A 16,748-nucleotide genomic window follows, 5' to 3' on the forward strand; every position below is an offset into this window, starting at 1 on the left:
AGGGGGGTGTGAGAAAAAGGCAAGCTGCAGACAGTAGGCTGGAACCAGGGGGCGTCAGGCCCCGCTGTGGAGTGAAAGACACTCTGGCCCTGGGTCCTCAGAGGCCTGCTGGCCCGAGAGGCAGGCTGCCAGCACGGTGGTCACCCTCTCCGCCTGAGCTCCTCGCCCGGCCCTAGTGAGGGCGGTGGAGAGGGGCGAGGCCCACCTGCACAAGGAGGGCAGGAAGGCAGGAGGGAGGCTGAAGCCTGAAAAGGGGGACGGAGGCCATGGGGGAGGGGCGGGGAATGAGCATACTGTGGGGTCACATTTTGGAGGCTAAACTGCAGCGATCGGTTTGGCTTGGCACTGTGAGGGCGACTTGAGAGGTTAGGAAAGTCAGTCTCCTTGTCAACTCTGACCCTGTCACACTGCTGCTACTGCCCCTCAGGGCACCGGGTTGCGGTGGGGGTGGGGGTGGGGCGGAGGGGAGGGCTTAGCTTAAGTCTGTCAAGATGGGGCTCCTCCTCCGAAGGACCTACCTGAAGTGCCTGGAAAGCCTGGTGCTCAGCAGAAAGAGAACTCCCGCCTGTCCAGTAGTTGCCTCAGATCCACTCAATAGGTACCTCAGGATTCACCGCTTTCTTCCCTTCTCTCTCCCATCATCTGCCATGTTGCCTTACCCTGCGTTTGCTGGTGCCTTGGAGGGCACAGAGGTATATGACTCTCTCTGACAATCTCCACGGGAGCATCTGTGGCCTACACATGAGTGTACTGCTGGGACAATGTCATGAAATGTGTGAAGCTGGGGCTGAGCCAGAAAAGCAAGGATGCTGGGTCACTGCAGAAGGGGCAAGGGAAAGAAAGTGAGGTCTAAATCTCTCAGGTTGGCCACTTGTCAGCAGCTCCTGCAAAGATCTGGGCTAGGATGGAAAGAAAACAAATGGTTGAAGGGAACATTTCAGATTCCCCAGAGATTTCCACCCTCAGCGCTGCCTTGTTTCTCAGTGAGTGTGGATAATTGAAAGTCAACGTGAGGGCTTTGGATTTGAGAAGTGTGTTTCCTCCGAAAAGCCCAGAGCATCTCAAACACGTCACCACCTTTCTTCTTACAACTATTCTGGCAGAAGTCACAGAAGTTACCTATAGATGTTCCCATTAAGCAGATAGAGATATTAGCAGCAAAGGAGTTATAGGATTTGGCCAGGGTTGCATGTGGAATCCACACCAAAGTGGGCTGAGAACTCTGGTTTCTTGATTCCCACTCTCTGAAAAGATGCTGTACCATATAAAGGAAGCTTTTTTTTCCACCTTGGATGTCTTTACAATCAACTGGGGTTTCTATTTGTCAGGGCACACTGTGAAACACTGGAAACGCTGAGCTTGAAACGGTATTGCAGTTTACCACTGTGCATTGCTGTCAGTCAGCGTGTCTTTCTTTCACAGGGCAGAAGGGAACGGGTGAAATTGCAGAAGGGGAAATCCTCTGACGTAGAACAGGGAAGGGAATGGTAAGGAGGGAGGGAGCGTGAGCCAGTGAATTGCAAAGCACCAGAGATCACGCAATCCACAACCACCATGACAAGAATGAACTGAACAGTAGGGGGCAGTATGGTATGAGGAAAAAGCCTGGAGTTGGCTAGTATTCAAGAAAACTGAATTTCAGTCTCAGCTCTGCTAATAACTTGCTGAGTGACTCTGGACAAGCCTCTTTACCCGTTCAGGCCATGGTTTCCTCATCAGTCAGGGATATAAACCCAGCCCACCTTGCTTACATCATAGGGATGATAAGAGGTGACTAGAATTTATGTGAAATGCTCACAAAGAAAGGTGCAGACTTTCTTCCCCAGCCCACTTGCAAAGTACTCTATGTCTGTGCTGTCCAATCGAAAGATAATGTGAACTACTATGTTATTTTAAATTTTCTAGTAGCTTCATTAAAAAAGTAAAACAAATAGGTGAGGTTAATTTAACAACATTTTATTTAACCAAACACATCATAAATATTGTCATTTCAACACCGACGTAAAAATTGTTAATGAGATAATTTAGATTATTTTCCTCACACCTAGGTTTGGAAATCTGGTGTGTATTTTACACTTACAGCACATCTCATCTCAGACTAGCCACATTTCAAAGGATTGGTAGCTGTTATGTGGTTAGTGGTCATCATATTGGACAGCACAGATTTATACTTTGTAAAGAAACCTGATGAACATTGTGAGTTGGGCCTCAAAACAGTAGATATGACCATTGCCACAGGACATATATACAGAGAGGTTCAGATACTTGAAGGCCCAGAGCTGGGGCTGAGGCTGAAGTCCAGGTGTCCCGTCTCCAACATGAATATTCTTTCCCTTTATGATTCATTAGATACTGAGCTGATTAAAATCAAGGCCATTGAATAGATGGTTCTCTGTTGCCCCTGTGTCTCTACGGAGTAGTAGGGATCACTGTGGAAGTAATCTGTGCCAGTGGCTCTACTGGCTGTGTTTTCCGGCCACCTGGAGAGACCCAAAGTGTTTCAAAGAACTGTAGGGAAGCACCGGAGTCATCTCTTCCCACTTTGCCAGCAAGCCGGGGGCAGGCCTAGTCATCTTTGATTCATCCATTTCCCTCCTGACCCCTACACCCAATCCATGGAAATCTCATCAGCTCCTTCAAAACATATCTTGTAGTTTAAGAGATATATCAACCAAATGTAATCTGTGAGCGTCATTTGGATTCTGATTCAAAACCAGGTAATTATAAAAATATATATTTATGAGACAATCATAAACCTGAATTCTGACTTAACAGATATTGTCATTTCTGATAATTAATTAGTGGTGATGAAATCATCATTATGTTTTTAAAAAGTCCTTATCTCTTAGAAATACTGAGGTATTTGTAATGAAATGCTACATCTGTTGTTGGCTTCAGATTGGCCGTGAGTTGCTAATTATTGACGCTAGGTGATGGGTACACAGGGGGACCATTATGCCACTCTCCCTACTTTGTATGTGTTTGAAATGTTCTGTAACAAAAATTTAAAACGTTTTACATTTTGAATCCATGTACTTCTCTCCATTTCCACTGCCATCATCCTAGTCCAAGCCACCACCATTCCTCACCAGGATTGTTGCAGTAGCCTCTGTTTGCTGCCTTCCCCTCCCCCCATCCTCCATAACCCAGCCCCCCAACTCCCACTACCACCAGAGAGATCTTAAAAATACAAGTCAGGGCCTTCCAATGGCTTCCCATTACATTTAACATAAAAGCCACATTTGACCTACAAAGGTCTCCATGATATGGCTCCTGCCTCTCTGCCTGGTTCTTGGCCTTGCTCACTCTTCTCCACCCGCTCACCTTCTTGCTGTTCCTCTAAAGCACTGAGCTTGTTCCAACCTCAGGGTGTTGACACTTATGGTTCCCTTGGCCAGAAACACTCTTCCCGACCTTCCACATGACTCGCTCCCTCATAATAAGCGATCCCTCAGAGAGGCCCTTCTTGACCACTCTGTCCAAAGGTGCCCATCCCATTACCCATCCACACTCCAACACTTTTACCCTTTTTTTGTCTTCTATGTATCACTTACCAATATATGAACTTGTTCTCCTTCATTTGTTTACTTGGTGATTCTCTCCCCTCCCTCATCCCCCCCAATTAGAATGTACTTTCCTCAAGGACAGGGACTTTTCCTTATCTGACTGTTAGTTGCTGTTGCAGCCTTAGAGTCTAGCAGAAGGCCTGGCAAATAGGGGCCCTCAAAAAGTATTTGTTGGGTGAAAGAATCTAAGATACAAGGGCACATAGGAAAGTGAAAATAGGATCACTAACAGTAACTACCATTTACTCAACAATTGATATGTGCCAGGCATTTATTAAGCCCTTTTCATGCATATTATCTCATTTAATTCTCATAAGCACCCCATTATTATCCCTTTCTTGGTAGGTTAGGAAACTGAGGCTCAGAAAAGTTAAGAAACCTGTCCAAGGTTACATAGCTAGAAACTGCTGAAATCAGAAGTCAAGCCTAGGTCTGTTTTAACTCTAGAGCTTAAGATTATAACCTCTAAGCTATATAGTCTCATAAAGAACCTCATGTCCCCATGGGTACATTTCCTTAAATGCCTTCGAACAATGAAGATGGTGAAATTCTCTACAATAACCATAGGAAGGAGGTCCTCCTGTTAGCTTTCTATTGGTATAGCTTTTGTCCAATCAGATCCTTGAATACATGTTGACCAAATAGGGAGACTTACCGGCAGACCTGGAGGACCACTTATTCCTGGGAAGCCCTGAAGCCCTGGTTCACCCTGGAAAATCAACCAAAGCTTAGTGAGTAGCAGCAGGAAGCAGTGAACATAAAGGAGATAGTTCCCTTGAGTTACTTGGGCTGGGCAGTGGGAAACCATAGGGTATCCCAATTGGGACACCAGAGGCTGGTGCAGATTGCCTAGTCTCCACAACTAGTAACTACACCAGGATGTCTTAGTTTACGGAGCCCTTAGTAGTGTGGAAAGGACCAAAGTCCATGACAGGCAAAGAAAACTATCCAAAACAGAGTCTCAAATGCTCAGGCTAATTGGGAGACAGAAAAGATGATCATCTGCTTTCTTTCTAGCGGAAGAAGCTGTTCAGTGCGATTTCCTCTAGCAAATAACTGGCTGCAAAGACACCAATGGTTTTGGGAAAAGAGTAACAATTACAGTTTGCAAAGGGAAACATAATATTCTAATCTCTCTCCTTGATATGCTAATTTATCTATAAGTGCCATGAAAGGGCTCCCTAAGGTTTGGGAATGATTAGGGAGGCAGGCAATTTTTCATATGCTCCCAAACTGTTCCCAACTCAATAATTACTTCCTGTAAACCTGGAGAAGGCCCGGAGCTGTTGCTTCCACAAAGACAGAATTAAAGAAATGGGACTAAACACCTTCCCCTGCCTGGGTCCCTTGACCACAGGTGCAGGATCACAAAACTTAAGGAATCCCCAGGAAGGAAGGGAAATCAGGTTATTGAAAGATATCTGCACACCTTAACAGCAAACAGTCATTCAAATACAACCACGTGTACATTCATATCAAAATACAGGTTATAAAATATCTCAGTTAAACAGGTCTACAGCTTCAGCCTTGGTAGTTCAGATCAGGCAAATTAGGGCATCTACTGCCACTTGGTGACAGTATACACTATTCGCAGGGTCATCTTCTGAGGGCAAATAGTTTCTTTAAACAGATAACTTGAAAGCAACCATTATACCCTATTGCTCTGTCACAGTGCTTTGGGGACAACATAAGTATTGACAGGGTTGGTAGTTAGGAGGAAAAAAACCCAACTATTCAATGTTTGTTTTAAGTTATTCAGCATTTTGATAACTGAATCTGCAAAACAAACACAGAAAATAGCACTTGAACGCATATTCAGAAACCCAGTTAAGCTCATATCCATATTACACAGAACCCTCTATCCTTCCAGTATACTCTGGTTATTAGAGTTGAACTCTGGTATTACAAGGAAAAGGCTTATTAACTTCTTGTTCTCAAATGTTCACTACCTTGGATCCTTTCTTCCCTTTGGGAAATCCCATGAATTCCAGTTCCCCAGTAGATGGTGGGGGTCCTGCAGGGCCAGGCAGGCCAACATCCCCCTGTAAGATCAAAGGAAACATTAAGCAAAGCAGACACCACACAGATATTTCTCCGGAGGGTAGGTTTGTCCTCAGGATGTAATTCACAAATCAACTGTCCATGACTTTAGCCTCTTCACCCTCACCCTTGCATCAATGAGGAAACAAAGCTACCAGTCTCAAGGGGTGAAAAGAATTATAAGCCTGACCAGATGCATTTTGTACCAGCACTGCAGAGGGAGGAAACAAGATGGATGAAAGTAAATGGCAGGTTCACAGTTGCCATGGTCATGCATGAAAGGGTGTTTAGAAGAAAGCAAAAAAGGATTTGAGCAAGGTAAATGGCTACCTCTTGGCAATAGTGATCAGACTCTAATTGGTCCAATCATTGCCAAGAGCACAAGCAGAGGCAGTGAAGTCCGTGTTGGAACACTGAAGACTGGATTTGCTCCTTGAAGACAGTGCAATCTACAAGAGGCAGCCGCCAAGGATGGGGAGGGCAAGCTCCCAGTCTCCCTTGAGGGTCCTAAATCACTGTACAGTTTGTATAGAGGGAAATAGGAGAATGAGGGAAGGGAAATAAAAGGGAATGATGAGAGAGGGTTAAGAAGGAGAGATGGAGGAGATAGAGGAGGAGGAGGAGGAGGAAGGATGGAGAGAAGAGAAGCAGAGAAAAGGAAAGAGAAGGTGACACAATATAATGCAAATCAGCAGGGAAATACCCAGGTGGAAGGAAGAGAAAATATATCTCAAGAGCGTATGTTTGTAAGACATATACATTTCACAGGTAGGAAGCAGGAAGACTACAATATTTTGAAGGAAAAAGACTACAGTAGCCTATGCGTGCACATGCAGCCCTATCACAAGCAGGCATATGTGTGCAGCTAGACACATTTCTAGGAGCACATGGACTGCAGAGCGTAAGTTCCAAAATTTATTTACCTTGACTCCTTTCTCTCCTTGGAAACCTAACCCCATATTCCCCTGAGGCACAGGGGTATAGGGAGGAAAAACAAAATCAATTACTAAACAACCTCCAGGAACTTAAATTGGAATGCAGTCTTTTTTACCAGAAAGTATGTTTAACCAGACCAGAATATCTCTGGGGAAACTAGAGTACTTAGCGGTAGGAGGTCAAATGCCCCAAGACAAAGTATACTTACATCAGGACCAGGGAAACCAGGGGGGCCTGGAGGACCCTAGATTTAAAATGAAAGGAAAGAGCGCTTTTTAGTTTCAGCCCCGAAGAATCTAGGCATGTTGAGAGTCACTGAAGATAAGTCCCCCACCCCCTTGGTGTGGTCTGGCTTTGGTGTAGCAGATTCTAGCTCCTTCTCCCTGGGTTCCTTTTTTTAAAATCTCCTTTGAAATTTCCCCAGTTGACCTGATAACCACATTCATGCTAAGGTAGTGAAGACTTCATGTGTCATTTTCCCCATTAGGCCAGCGCTTTTTAAATGATGACTTTTGGTGAAAGTAAACCAAAGTAATCAGTGGTGGTGGGATTTCACACATTGGAGAGAGAACAATCTGGGGATGTGGATTTCCCAGAACCACACAGATGACTGGCTATGCTCTTCCTATAGCCAGTGATGGGAAATAGGTAGGTGGGAAGAGCTCTCCAAGGTGAAGTATTGAGAAAGATTTTGAAGCCGCCTCTGTGCTCAGGGTGGGTGATAATGGTGTGATTAATTAGCAATGTCTGTCGTGGGTAAGGGGAGTGGAAGGTCACAATAAACGTGCCGGGTATTAGCCATCCTTGGGCTGTACTTTAGGTTGAGCTAGACTAGGAGGCTTTGGAGGCACAGAGTGGATGGTCAGAGAGACTCTGATAAAAGAAGATAACAAATAGCTCCTTACAAGAGCATGCTTCACTTTAACCTCCTAGAATGGAAGTTGCCTTTCTCTGCTAGGAGGGCGTACATTTACACGGGCTTACATTTACTTCACGGCCTGGTAGGGAAAGCATTCACGTGAATGCTGTGAACACGTGGTAGATTTAGCTGGTTCTTACTTGCAATCCTGGTGGTCCTATGGGTCCCACAGCTCCTGGAGATCCGGGTGCTCCTTGTGGGCCCTAGAGAGGCATGTTTTTATCAAGGTCAAAAAAGTATGGCAGTTTCTCAAAAAAAATATATCCACAAGAATTGCACAAGAATGTTCATAGCAACTCTATTCATGAGAGTTAAAAACTGAGAAAACACGGGGCTTCCCTGGTGGTGCAGTGGTTGAGAGTCCGCCTGCCGATGCAGGGAACACGGGTTCGTGCCCCGGTCCGGGAAGATCCCACATGCCGCGGAGCGGCTGGGCCCGTGAGCCATGGCCGCTGGGCCTGTGTGTCCGGAGCCTGTGCTCCGCAACGGGAGAGACCACAACAGTGAGAGGCCCACGTAGCGCAAAAAAAAAAAAAAAAAAAAAAAAAACTGAGAAAACACGATGGCCCAAAACCTATGGGATGCAGCAAAAGCAGTTCTAAGAGGGAAGTTTATAGCAATACAATCCTACCTCAATAAACAAGAAAAATCTCAAATAAATAAACAATCTAACCTTACACCTAAAGGAACTAGAGAAAGAAGAACACACAAAACCCAAAGTTAGCAGAAGGAAAGAAATCATAAAGATCAGAGCAGAAATAACTGAAATAGAAACAAAGAAAACAATAGCAAAGATCAATAAAACTAAAAGCTGGTTCTTTGAGAAGATAAACAAAGTTGATAAACCATTAGCCAGACTCATCAAGTAAAAAAGGGAGAAGACTCAAATCAATAGAAATAGAAATGAAAAAGGAGAAGTAAAAACTGACACTGCAGAAATACAAAGGATCACGAGAGATTACTACAAGCAACTATACGCCAATAAAATGGACAACCTGGAAGAAATGCACAACCTGCCAAGACTGAATCAGGAAGGAATAGAAAATGTATATATCTATATCTATCTTAGATGTGTATGCACCTATTAGCAGAGCTTCAAAATACATGAAGCAAAGACTGATGGAACTGTAAGGAGAAATAGATTAAAAAATCAGTGAGGACAAAGAAGATCCATTAGGTCTGTTTATATTTTGTTTAGTTGTTCTATTAATTACTGAGGGAGGGATGAAATAGATAAATTCATGATTCTAGATGGAGATTTTTTTTTTTTTTTTTTTTTTTTGCTGCCTGCAGGGTCTGTACTGATATCTCCTGTTTTATTCTTTTTTTTTTTTTAACATCTTTATTGGGGTACAATTGCTTTACAATGGTGTGTTAGTTTCTGCTTTATAACAAAGTGAATCAGTTATACATATACATATGTTCCCATATCTCTTCCCTCTTGCGTCTCCCTCCCTCCCACCCTCCCTATCCCACCCCTCCAGGCTGTCACAAAGCACCGTGCCAATATCCCTGTGCCATGCGGCTGCTTCCCACTAGCTATCTACCTTACTACGTTTGTTAGTGTGTATATGTCCATGACTCTCTCTCGCCCTGTCACAGTTCCTAGATGGAGATTTTAACATCAGTACTCGCCCCAACCAGCTGAATACATAGTCTCTTCAAGTACATATGGAACATTCACCAAGATAGTTCCATAGGTTGGGCCATAAAATAAAACTGAACAAATATAAAAGCATTGAAATCATCCAGAATATGCTCTCTAACTGCAATAAAATCAAACTAGAAATCAATAATATAAAGATATCTGGAAAGTCACAAATTTGGGGAAATTAAACGCCACAAGTCTCCATGGGTCAAAGAAAAAATCCGAAGGGAAACTAGAAAATATTTTGAAATGAATGATGACAATATTGAAAGCAAGAGAACGAAATCTGAAGAGAAAGATGGTATGGGAAAATGCATGGCCCTGTTAAAGCTGGGGAGCAGGAATAAGGTGATATGTGCTTAGGTAAGGGATGGAGAGGCTAAGTGAAGTTGAGACTTAGGAGGGAGAGAAAGTAGGGGTTCAAAGGTTCCCCAGGAATATATGAGAGTAGAACGTTGCTCTGACAATAACTAATAACCTGTGGTCTCCTTACTGATCACAACTCTCTTATCCAGCCAGGAACCCTCCCCCTTCCCCAAATCTAAGTGGTTTATTTATCATGTCTGTACATGCATACAAACACTGTACTTCTGGGGGCAGGGAAAGGCATCTCTAAGAGAAGTTATGCAGCAAATACACTGGATGTTATTCTACAGATTTAGTTAACACACCATCTAAGCCAATGCTGTTTCACTCTAGGAGACCTCTATGCCCTTGGTCCTCACTCATCCCTGTTTACATGTGCGCTTGCTCACACTACTCTCTCTGTTTAGAAAGCTTCCTCCCATTGCCAGCCAGCCTAAATGTCACCCACACTTTTCAGAGGCTACCTTCTCTTAGATATAAAGTTTCTCATGATGTAGCCTTAGGTGGACAGCATCTCTTTCTTGATGATGTCAGTGGAATCCTTACGGCACATTCCTACTAGTTTTTCACATCCTGGGGTGGGAGGTGGCTGTGTGTGTGTGCAGAGACCGTGTCTGAATTGTCTCAGGGATCACTCCTAGCCCTTTGCTCAGTATCTGTTCTGCTCAGTATCTGTTCTGGAATGGAAGAAGAAAGGAAGGAACCATGATACAGGAAAAGAGGAGAGAAGGGGCCTTTATGAAGCCACTTCAAAGGAAAATGATGACAATGTGGAAAGTCAAGGAAAAACAAAGCTCTTATTAATACAACTCATGGCCTTTCATGGACTCACTCTTATTGAGTCCCTAAAAAAAATTTCTACGTGGAATACCTTTTAAAGAAGAGTGTTTTGCTTCTTTTATTTTACCCACAGTACTCTGAACACACAGAAAACACTTAATAAATGCTTGCCAAATGCCAGGCAAAATTCTTTCCTAATACATCCCAGGGAGGATGCAGGTCCCTGGCCGAGAGGTCTGAAAGCCAGCCTGCCATGTCACTGGAGGTAGACAGTCCATCCTCTCAGTACTTTCTCATTTGGCAAATGTCGATAGAGTGATCTATTCTACTTTACCTCTCTGGATTGTCCTTGAGAAGCTCTACAAAGACCTTCGAACACCGTAGAGAGGAATGAAAAGGGGTCGTTGGTACTGTTGACTAGAAAAACATTGGGAGCTCAACACATAGTTAACAACTTACAGTGACTCCATCCAGTCCGGGCAGCCCAGGCTCCCCCTGAGAAACAGACAAAGGCAGGACATTGAAGAGATGAATACATTAAGCTTGTGGTATTTCACAGATAACTGACCTAAGATGCAATAGGCATAAAAACGCATCACTGAAGCTTGGGCCTCCTCTGTCAAGGTCTTGTGTTTTAAATAATGCATGAATTGGAGAGATTCAACCATCTACTTTTTTTTTTCCTAAGAAAAATCTAGACTCTAGAAGAAAAATATTATAGCCTTGGTTGAACAGGAATTCATATTTTACTTGGATTAATTAATTTTCACCTTTGCTAGGAACTTATCAATTAGAAACTGCTTCTGCGGGCTGGTGATTTTCCTGCTCTTTCTGGAGGAAAGCAAAGCTACCTTCCAGTGTACCTTCATCCCCAGAGAATCTGTGCCCATATGTATACAACGCAAATCAGACATTTCAAGGGAGAATCAATAGAGCATGTAGTCTCTGATTACGTCTTAATTACTTTGCAGCATCTTAAGTCACCGTAGGAATCTGTACTATAACCATCTTGTGGAAATTGCTGTGTTCCGCTGGGTCCAGGGTCTCTTTGGTTTTTGGCAAAACCATTTAATCAACGTTTGCTACAACAATGGTCACATTCTGACACCTGCTAGTCTTACCCCGCTTGGCTTATAGTGAAAAATCAGCTCTCTGCAACCTGGGAAGAGCACTGCCTGGGTTTTAGCTCCTCGGGAAGCTGGCTTGTGCCTGTGAGCGAGTCACATAGCCTCAGGCTACCTCAGTTTTTCTATCTGTAAAATGAGCAACATGAATCTGACAATCATGAGGTCCTTTCCAAGTCTAACATTCCACCTTCAGCTATGGCTTCTATAGCCAAGAACCCAAACCCTGTACCTTCTTCAGTTCTCAGCTACCCACACCCACCACTGCCTTCCAAAGTGATTTCCAATATTTCTGGCTCTGTGCATGGGTGGAAGACAGAAAGATGCCATCTTCAGCTGAGTGAGCTCGGGCGCATCTTCCCCTCAGATGTTGCACACATAGATTCCCGTCTGCTCCCAGGGAAATGATGGGCTCCCTTCCCACTCTGCAAGGGATTAGGGTCAGTCATTTGGCACCAGAGTTTACTGAAGGCCCACAGGATACCAGGCAGCATACGTCAAGAATACAGCCACAAGAATACAAAAGGTTCTTGTCAATTCCAGGAAGAGATGAACGTTTCCAGCCAGCTGCAGGGTTGATGGGCAACTTTCGTAGATAGCCAGGGGCCCAGCGAGGGTGATGGCTGGTATGCAGGTACAGAAAAGGGCGGAGCCATGATCCTGGGCTGGTGGCCGTGTTAAGATGGGCAGAGACATACATGGCTTCAAACCAAGGTATGCAGACATCAAAGATTCTGTAGTAGACTAAAGGTATCTGCCTCCAGGAAATGTCTCGGCTTGTCAAGGAAAATGACGCCCATGCAAACAGTTTGTTTGCTGATCTGTCCCCTATTTTGGGCCTAGATCTTACAAAGCAAATCTTTTTGACAGTATGGTTGCAAACATTTGTCAATGTTTCCACCACAAAAAGCTCTGGATTCTTTTAAAATCCAGCTTGGTCTGCTCCTTAAATAGAGACACAGATGCTAGTTCTGGAAATGTTTTCATTGGATGTGGGGCTCCATCCCGGGGAACTCAGCTTATAGCCTACTCAGCTGTCTGCCTTAGAGGCTCTTACCTTCATTCCTTTGAAACTATCTTGGGCAAGGATAGGTTCACCTTTAGAGCCTTTCTGACCAGGAAGCCCCTGAGCAAAATAAGAAAATTTTGTGAAGAAATGCACGCACGCACGCGCACACACACACACACACACACACACACACAGTATTGTTAATAGTGTGATCTGATCAGACAGAGGATCCATCCTCTGGATCCTCTTCAAGCAAGAGCCTGAAACCATGTGGCTTAGTCTATGGCAGAGTTGGCCATGCTAAAGGGGCAAAGTACATCCCCTGAACTATGCTGTGTCTCAGAGCTGCATGCCTGCTCCCCCAGCCTCCAAGTCAGAAGTCTGTAAAGGGACTAGAAAGTAGACTTTGAATCTATTCAGAGTACCAATCTGAACATCCACATATAATACACATGCCGTTTATAAGCCTATAGCTCACCTGCTCCATATCTCACAGGTACAAGTCACTGACAGGGACTAGGTCTAGGACAGAGGTTAGTGGACTTTTTCTGTAAAGAGCCAGATAGTAAATAATATAGGCTGTGTGGGCCATATCTGTGCTCTGTTTCATGTTCTTCTGTTTTTCTTCACAGTCTTTTAAAAATGGAAAAACAAGCCATGGGACAAGGGTCCCATGGGCCAGTTTGCAGACGCCTGGTCTAAGATATAGCTACAAAACCATCTCCATCCTGTGCTTCTACCATACAACTTCAGTTTCTACACCTGTCTAAGAGGCTGGTGTGTCTCACTGTTAACATGGAAAACAGTTCAAAGTATGCCCAACCCATCCAGTCAGCCAGACTTTCAGTGGCAGATGCCACCTAATGTCTGCTAGATGTTGGCCTCCTGGGGAAAATCAATATCCCTATACCTAAGCGGAAGTTGGGATTAGTGTTGGGGGTAGGGCTAAGCTCTGGGGACTGAAGCGTTGATTGAACGATGGATTCCTGAGTTCAAGGTCCATAGGTATAATAAAAGTACAATGTGGTTCCAGAAGCGCAAACCAGCTTCTTGCCTAACACTTCCAATTTCCCCTTATTCTCACGGCCACTACTTTCATCAAAGAAGATTCAAAGGATATCCATTCAGTATTCGGCAGGGTTAGTAAGGTTCAGCTTAGTAAAATACACACCCAAGTTCCTATTCAGGCTTAAGGAGAGGTTTAGGGACAGGATTAGGTTTTACCCTGGTCCTTTGGCTGTCAGGGGCTGTTTATTACCTCAAAATTCCTTTTCTCCCTCTTGGGGGCAGTGATTCCTTACTTTGCTGGATTTCCATTGTCTTAACACAGATGTGATCTGTTTTCCTCCCCTGTTGCCATGGCAGTGTTTGGAGGCCTCTGTGACTCAACCAGCTCATACTATGTTGGTAATACATCTTTCTCCCCCACTCCCTGCTGCATATTGGTTTGGTCCTTAGTTGTGAAGGTCCTTATGCCAATCTGGCGCTTGTGCTTTCTCCGTCTCACCTTCTCACGTGTGCACTCACACCCACAACTTGGTCACTGAAGGCAATTCTCTTCCAGTAAAACGCCAATTAATTCACGTAGCTATGGAGTCTAACAGATCGTGTAATTTCTAGCTAAACGTATCACATCAGCACCCTTATTCTCTTAGATTATTTCAAATGAGGTTGAGAATGGGCTTGAAATGTGTTATTTTTCTCTTTCCAGCCACTCATAAAAGTAGCCTTGCAAGGGCATGGTATCTTTTAGAGATCTTTTAGATCCCAATATTTGAGCTCTATCTGGATGAATGGAATGAAATAAAAGTGATGACACCAAGATCCAATAAACGTCTTAACAATCCCAGAACTGAGGGTTGTGATGTGGGGAGCGGGTGGGAAGAGGGAAAACTACGTCAGTGTAGAGCAGGATTTCTCAACCATTTCTCACTATTGATACTTTGGGACAGATGATTCCTTGATGTTGTGATGGGGGGCTATCCTGTGCCAGTAGCATACCCCCAGTTATGAAGACCAAAAGTGTCAATAATAACTGTCAAATGTCCCCGGGGGTGGGGCCAGGGCAAAATCACCGCTGGTTAAGAATCGCTGGTAGAGACCAAGCTTGCCAAGCCCTTTGGGTCACTGTTAGTGCTCCCACGATCCCATGTAGGCCTTCCAAGTACTGCATCTCCCCATATCGTCTAATGTGGGAAAATGTCAAATAGCCCAAGTGTGTACTTTGCTCTAAAATTTACTACAGTCTTTTCATAATCTTGCCAACTCTAAAAGCATCATTAAAAAAAACCAAACCCTAAGTAGTGTAGCATGTGTACACTTCCCTGAAACTGGTATTCTTCTTTAGACTTTTAATGTTGTGGTGCTACCAGCACAGACTCCTGCATTGGACAAGGGTCTGCAGTGGTTGCCCCTCGGCTACTTAACGAGCTCTCCAGAGAAGCAGAAGATAGGGCACACTTGGAGGCAAGCAAAGACATTTGAAATAATGTACAAAGATCTGACAGCATACGGGTGGTCCGAGAAGCCCGGGATAGCCATCAGGGCCTGGAAATCCAACAGCTCCTTGAGTTCCATTACAGCCATCCAGGCCAGGTGGGCCTCTGGGTCCTGGCTGTCCAGGGTGGCCCTGTTCAAAGAGAAAGAAGGGATCAAGTCAGCCACAGGACTCTCAGCTACTCCAAGCTCCACAGCGAGAGAAGTCAAGGATGCTGTCAAACTCTGGCTCCTTGCCCACTCCCTTTGCCCCATCGCCTCTGCTGCCATCGCTGTTCATTATACTCAGGTGTAGGTGGCTGATGACAGCTCAGTGTTACCCCTCCCCAAAAGATCGATGTTTTAATAGGATCCAAGCTGAAACCAAAGGGATCAAACGTGAAGAGATGGGCTACACAGGGTGCTGCAACTTCACCTTCCTTCAGTACAAAGATGTACTAAGATGTACTAAGATGGGGCTTAGCTGCCAGGCAGCTGGACTGCCACCAACAGGGAATCATGCCAGGCCTTGGGAATTCCTCAGAACAGACTGGAACCTGGGCAGCCTGGCACGGCTTTCTGTATTGGAAGCTCTGCATGGGAAATGAGGCTGGATTTTGGTCAAGAGCAGAAGGAGTTTCCATAGCACCACCTCTCCTGAATGCTGCTTGGTCAAAAATAAACAAGTCAAGGAAGAACCACACTTTGAACCTTATTTTGTCATTATCTCACGTCATGCTATTGCTTCAGTCAAGGAACTGTATCTTCTCTTCTTCATACTCATTACTGAGGCAGTTGTTTTGCTGGGGAATCAGTAATCATTCACATACAGCTGGTGTCTGAATTCAATAATTCTGTGCTTCCTTGGTGCATAGAATCTACCTCTTTTGAGGAAATATATCTTTTTCAATCTATCAAAAGCAGGTTGTGTGTTGGGTATGGAACAAAGAGATGACCTGAAAGACCAAAAATCTAGATGGGTCAATAAAAGGTAGACTCCCACCCTCCCATACACACTTTTAAAAGCCATTTTTATATATATATATATATACACACACACACACACACACACACACACACACACACACACACACACACACACATATATACATGTATATACATATATATTTTTTGGCTTTAAAATATATATAAAATATATATTTGGCTTTAAAAAATATATACATATATGTATAATATATATGTGTATATATTTAATGATTTGAGGGAAACATGCCATGTGTTCAAAAATCAACTTTTCAAATTATCAGAGGAAACAACCTTTTGTCAAATGCTTATTGTGAGAATGCGCCACAGAATTCTGTTTCATCGTCATTGCTATTACAGTTGTAGGAGATAGATGATATGTTAATGCAAGAGTATGAGTCTAGACTGCTGGACTTATGGAATGCAGAGTCCAGAGGAGTGGTCAATAAACATATCTTTGCAATAAACCTGTTATAAGCTGTGCCTCTCCGGACTCAGGTGAGGAGTTTTATTTGCACTGGGGAAACTGAGACAGCTTACTAGAGTCATCAACATCTTATTACCAAATGAGATGGCTATTCCTGTTTGCCCTGAAGATCTACACTCTACCTTCCCTAGATCTGTGCCTTGGGAGGCTGACCTTCACGGATGGTACTGTCTAGGCTCCCTTTCCCTCTGTCTTCCAATTATATTTGGTCACTGGGAGGCACAAGCAGGAGATGGGAGAGCACGAGAAGGACGAGCACAGATTGTTTATTTCTCCCATGCCCTCCCTCCTTGGCTATATTTCTGGCAGTGGCCACATTTCTCTATAATCTTAGCTCCCACTGGGCAACTGTTATTCCATGGCTCCAGGTCTTACAGGGTTCCAGTATTACCATTCCTCCTTTCCCCTTTGGGA

The 16,748-nt window shown here is 44.1% G+C and overlaps 1 protein-coding gene across 4 annotated transcripts in view; it reads right to left on the reverse strand.

Moving 5' to 3' along the window:
• The window catches only part of COL4A6 (collagen type IV alpha 6 chain), a 284,481-nt gene that overhangs the window by 44,761 nt on the left and 222,972 nt on the right, over positions 1-16,748 (reverse strand). For all 4 annotated transcript variants that reach the window (XM_049704349.1, XM_033408792.2, XM_033408791.2 and 1 more), the window contains 8 exons: positions 14,901-15,017; positions 12,437-12,505; positions 10,715-10,750; positions 7,602-7,664; positions 6,751-6,786; positions 6,530-6,571; positions 5,516-5,608; positions 4,222-4,275 (listed from right to left, as the gene is read on the reverse strand). In XM_049704349.1, the coding sequence (XP_049560306.1) occupies positions 4,222-4,275; positions 5,516-5,608; positions 6,530-6,571; positions 6,751-6,786; positions 7,602-7,664; positions 10,715-10,750; positions 12,437-12,505; positions 14,901-15,017 (510 nt within the window). The remainder of the gene's footprint in view (positions 1-4,221; positions 4,276-5,515; positions 5,609-6,529; positions 6,572-6,750; positions 6,787-7,601; positions 7,665-10,714; positions 10,751-12,436; positions 12,506-14,900; positions 15,018-16,748) is intronic.

The sequence above is a fragment of the Orcinus orca genome, chromosome X (genome assembly GCF_937001465.1).
Source record: "Orcinus orca chromosome X, mOrcOrc1.1, whole genome shotgun sequence".
Classification (NCBI taxonomy): domain Eukaryota; kingdom Metazoa; phylum Chordata; class Mammalia; order Artiodactyla; family Delphinidae; genus Orcinus; species Orcinus orca.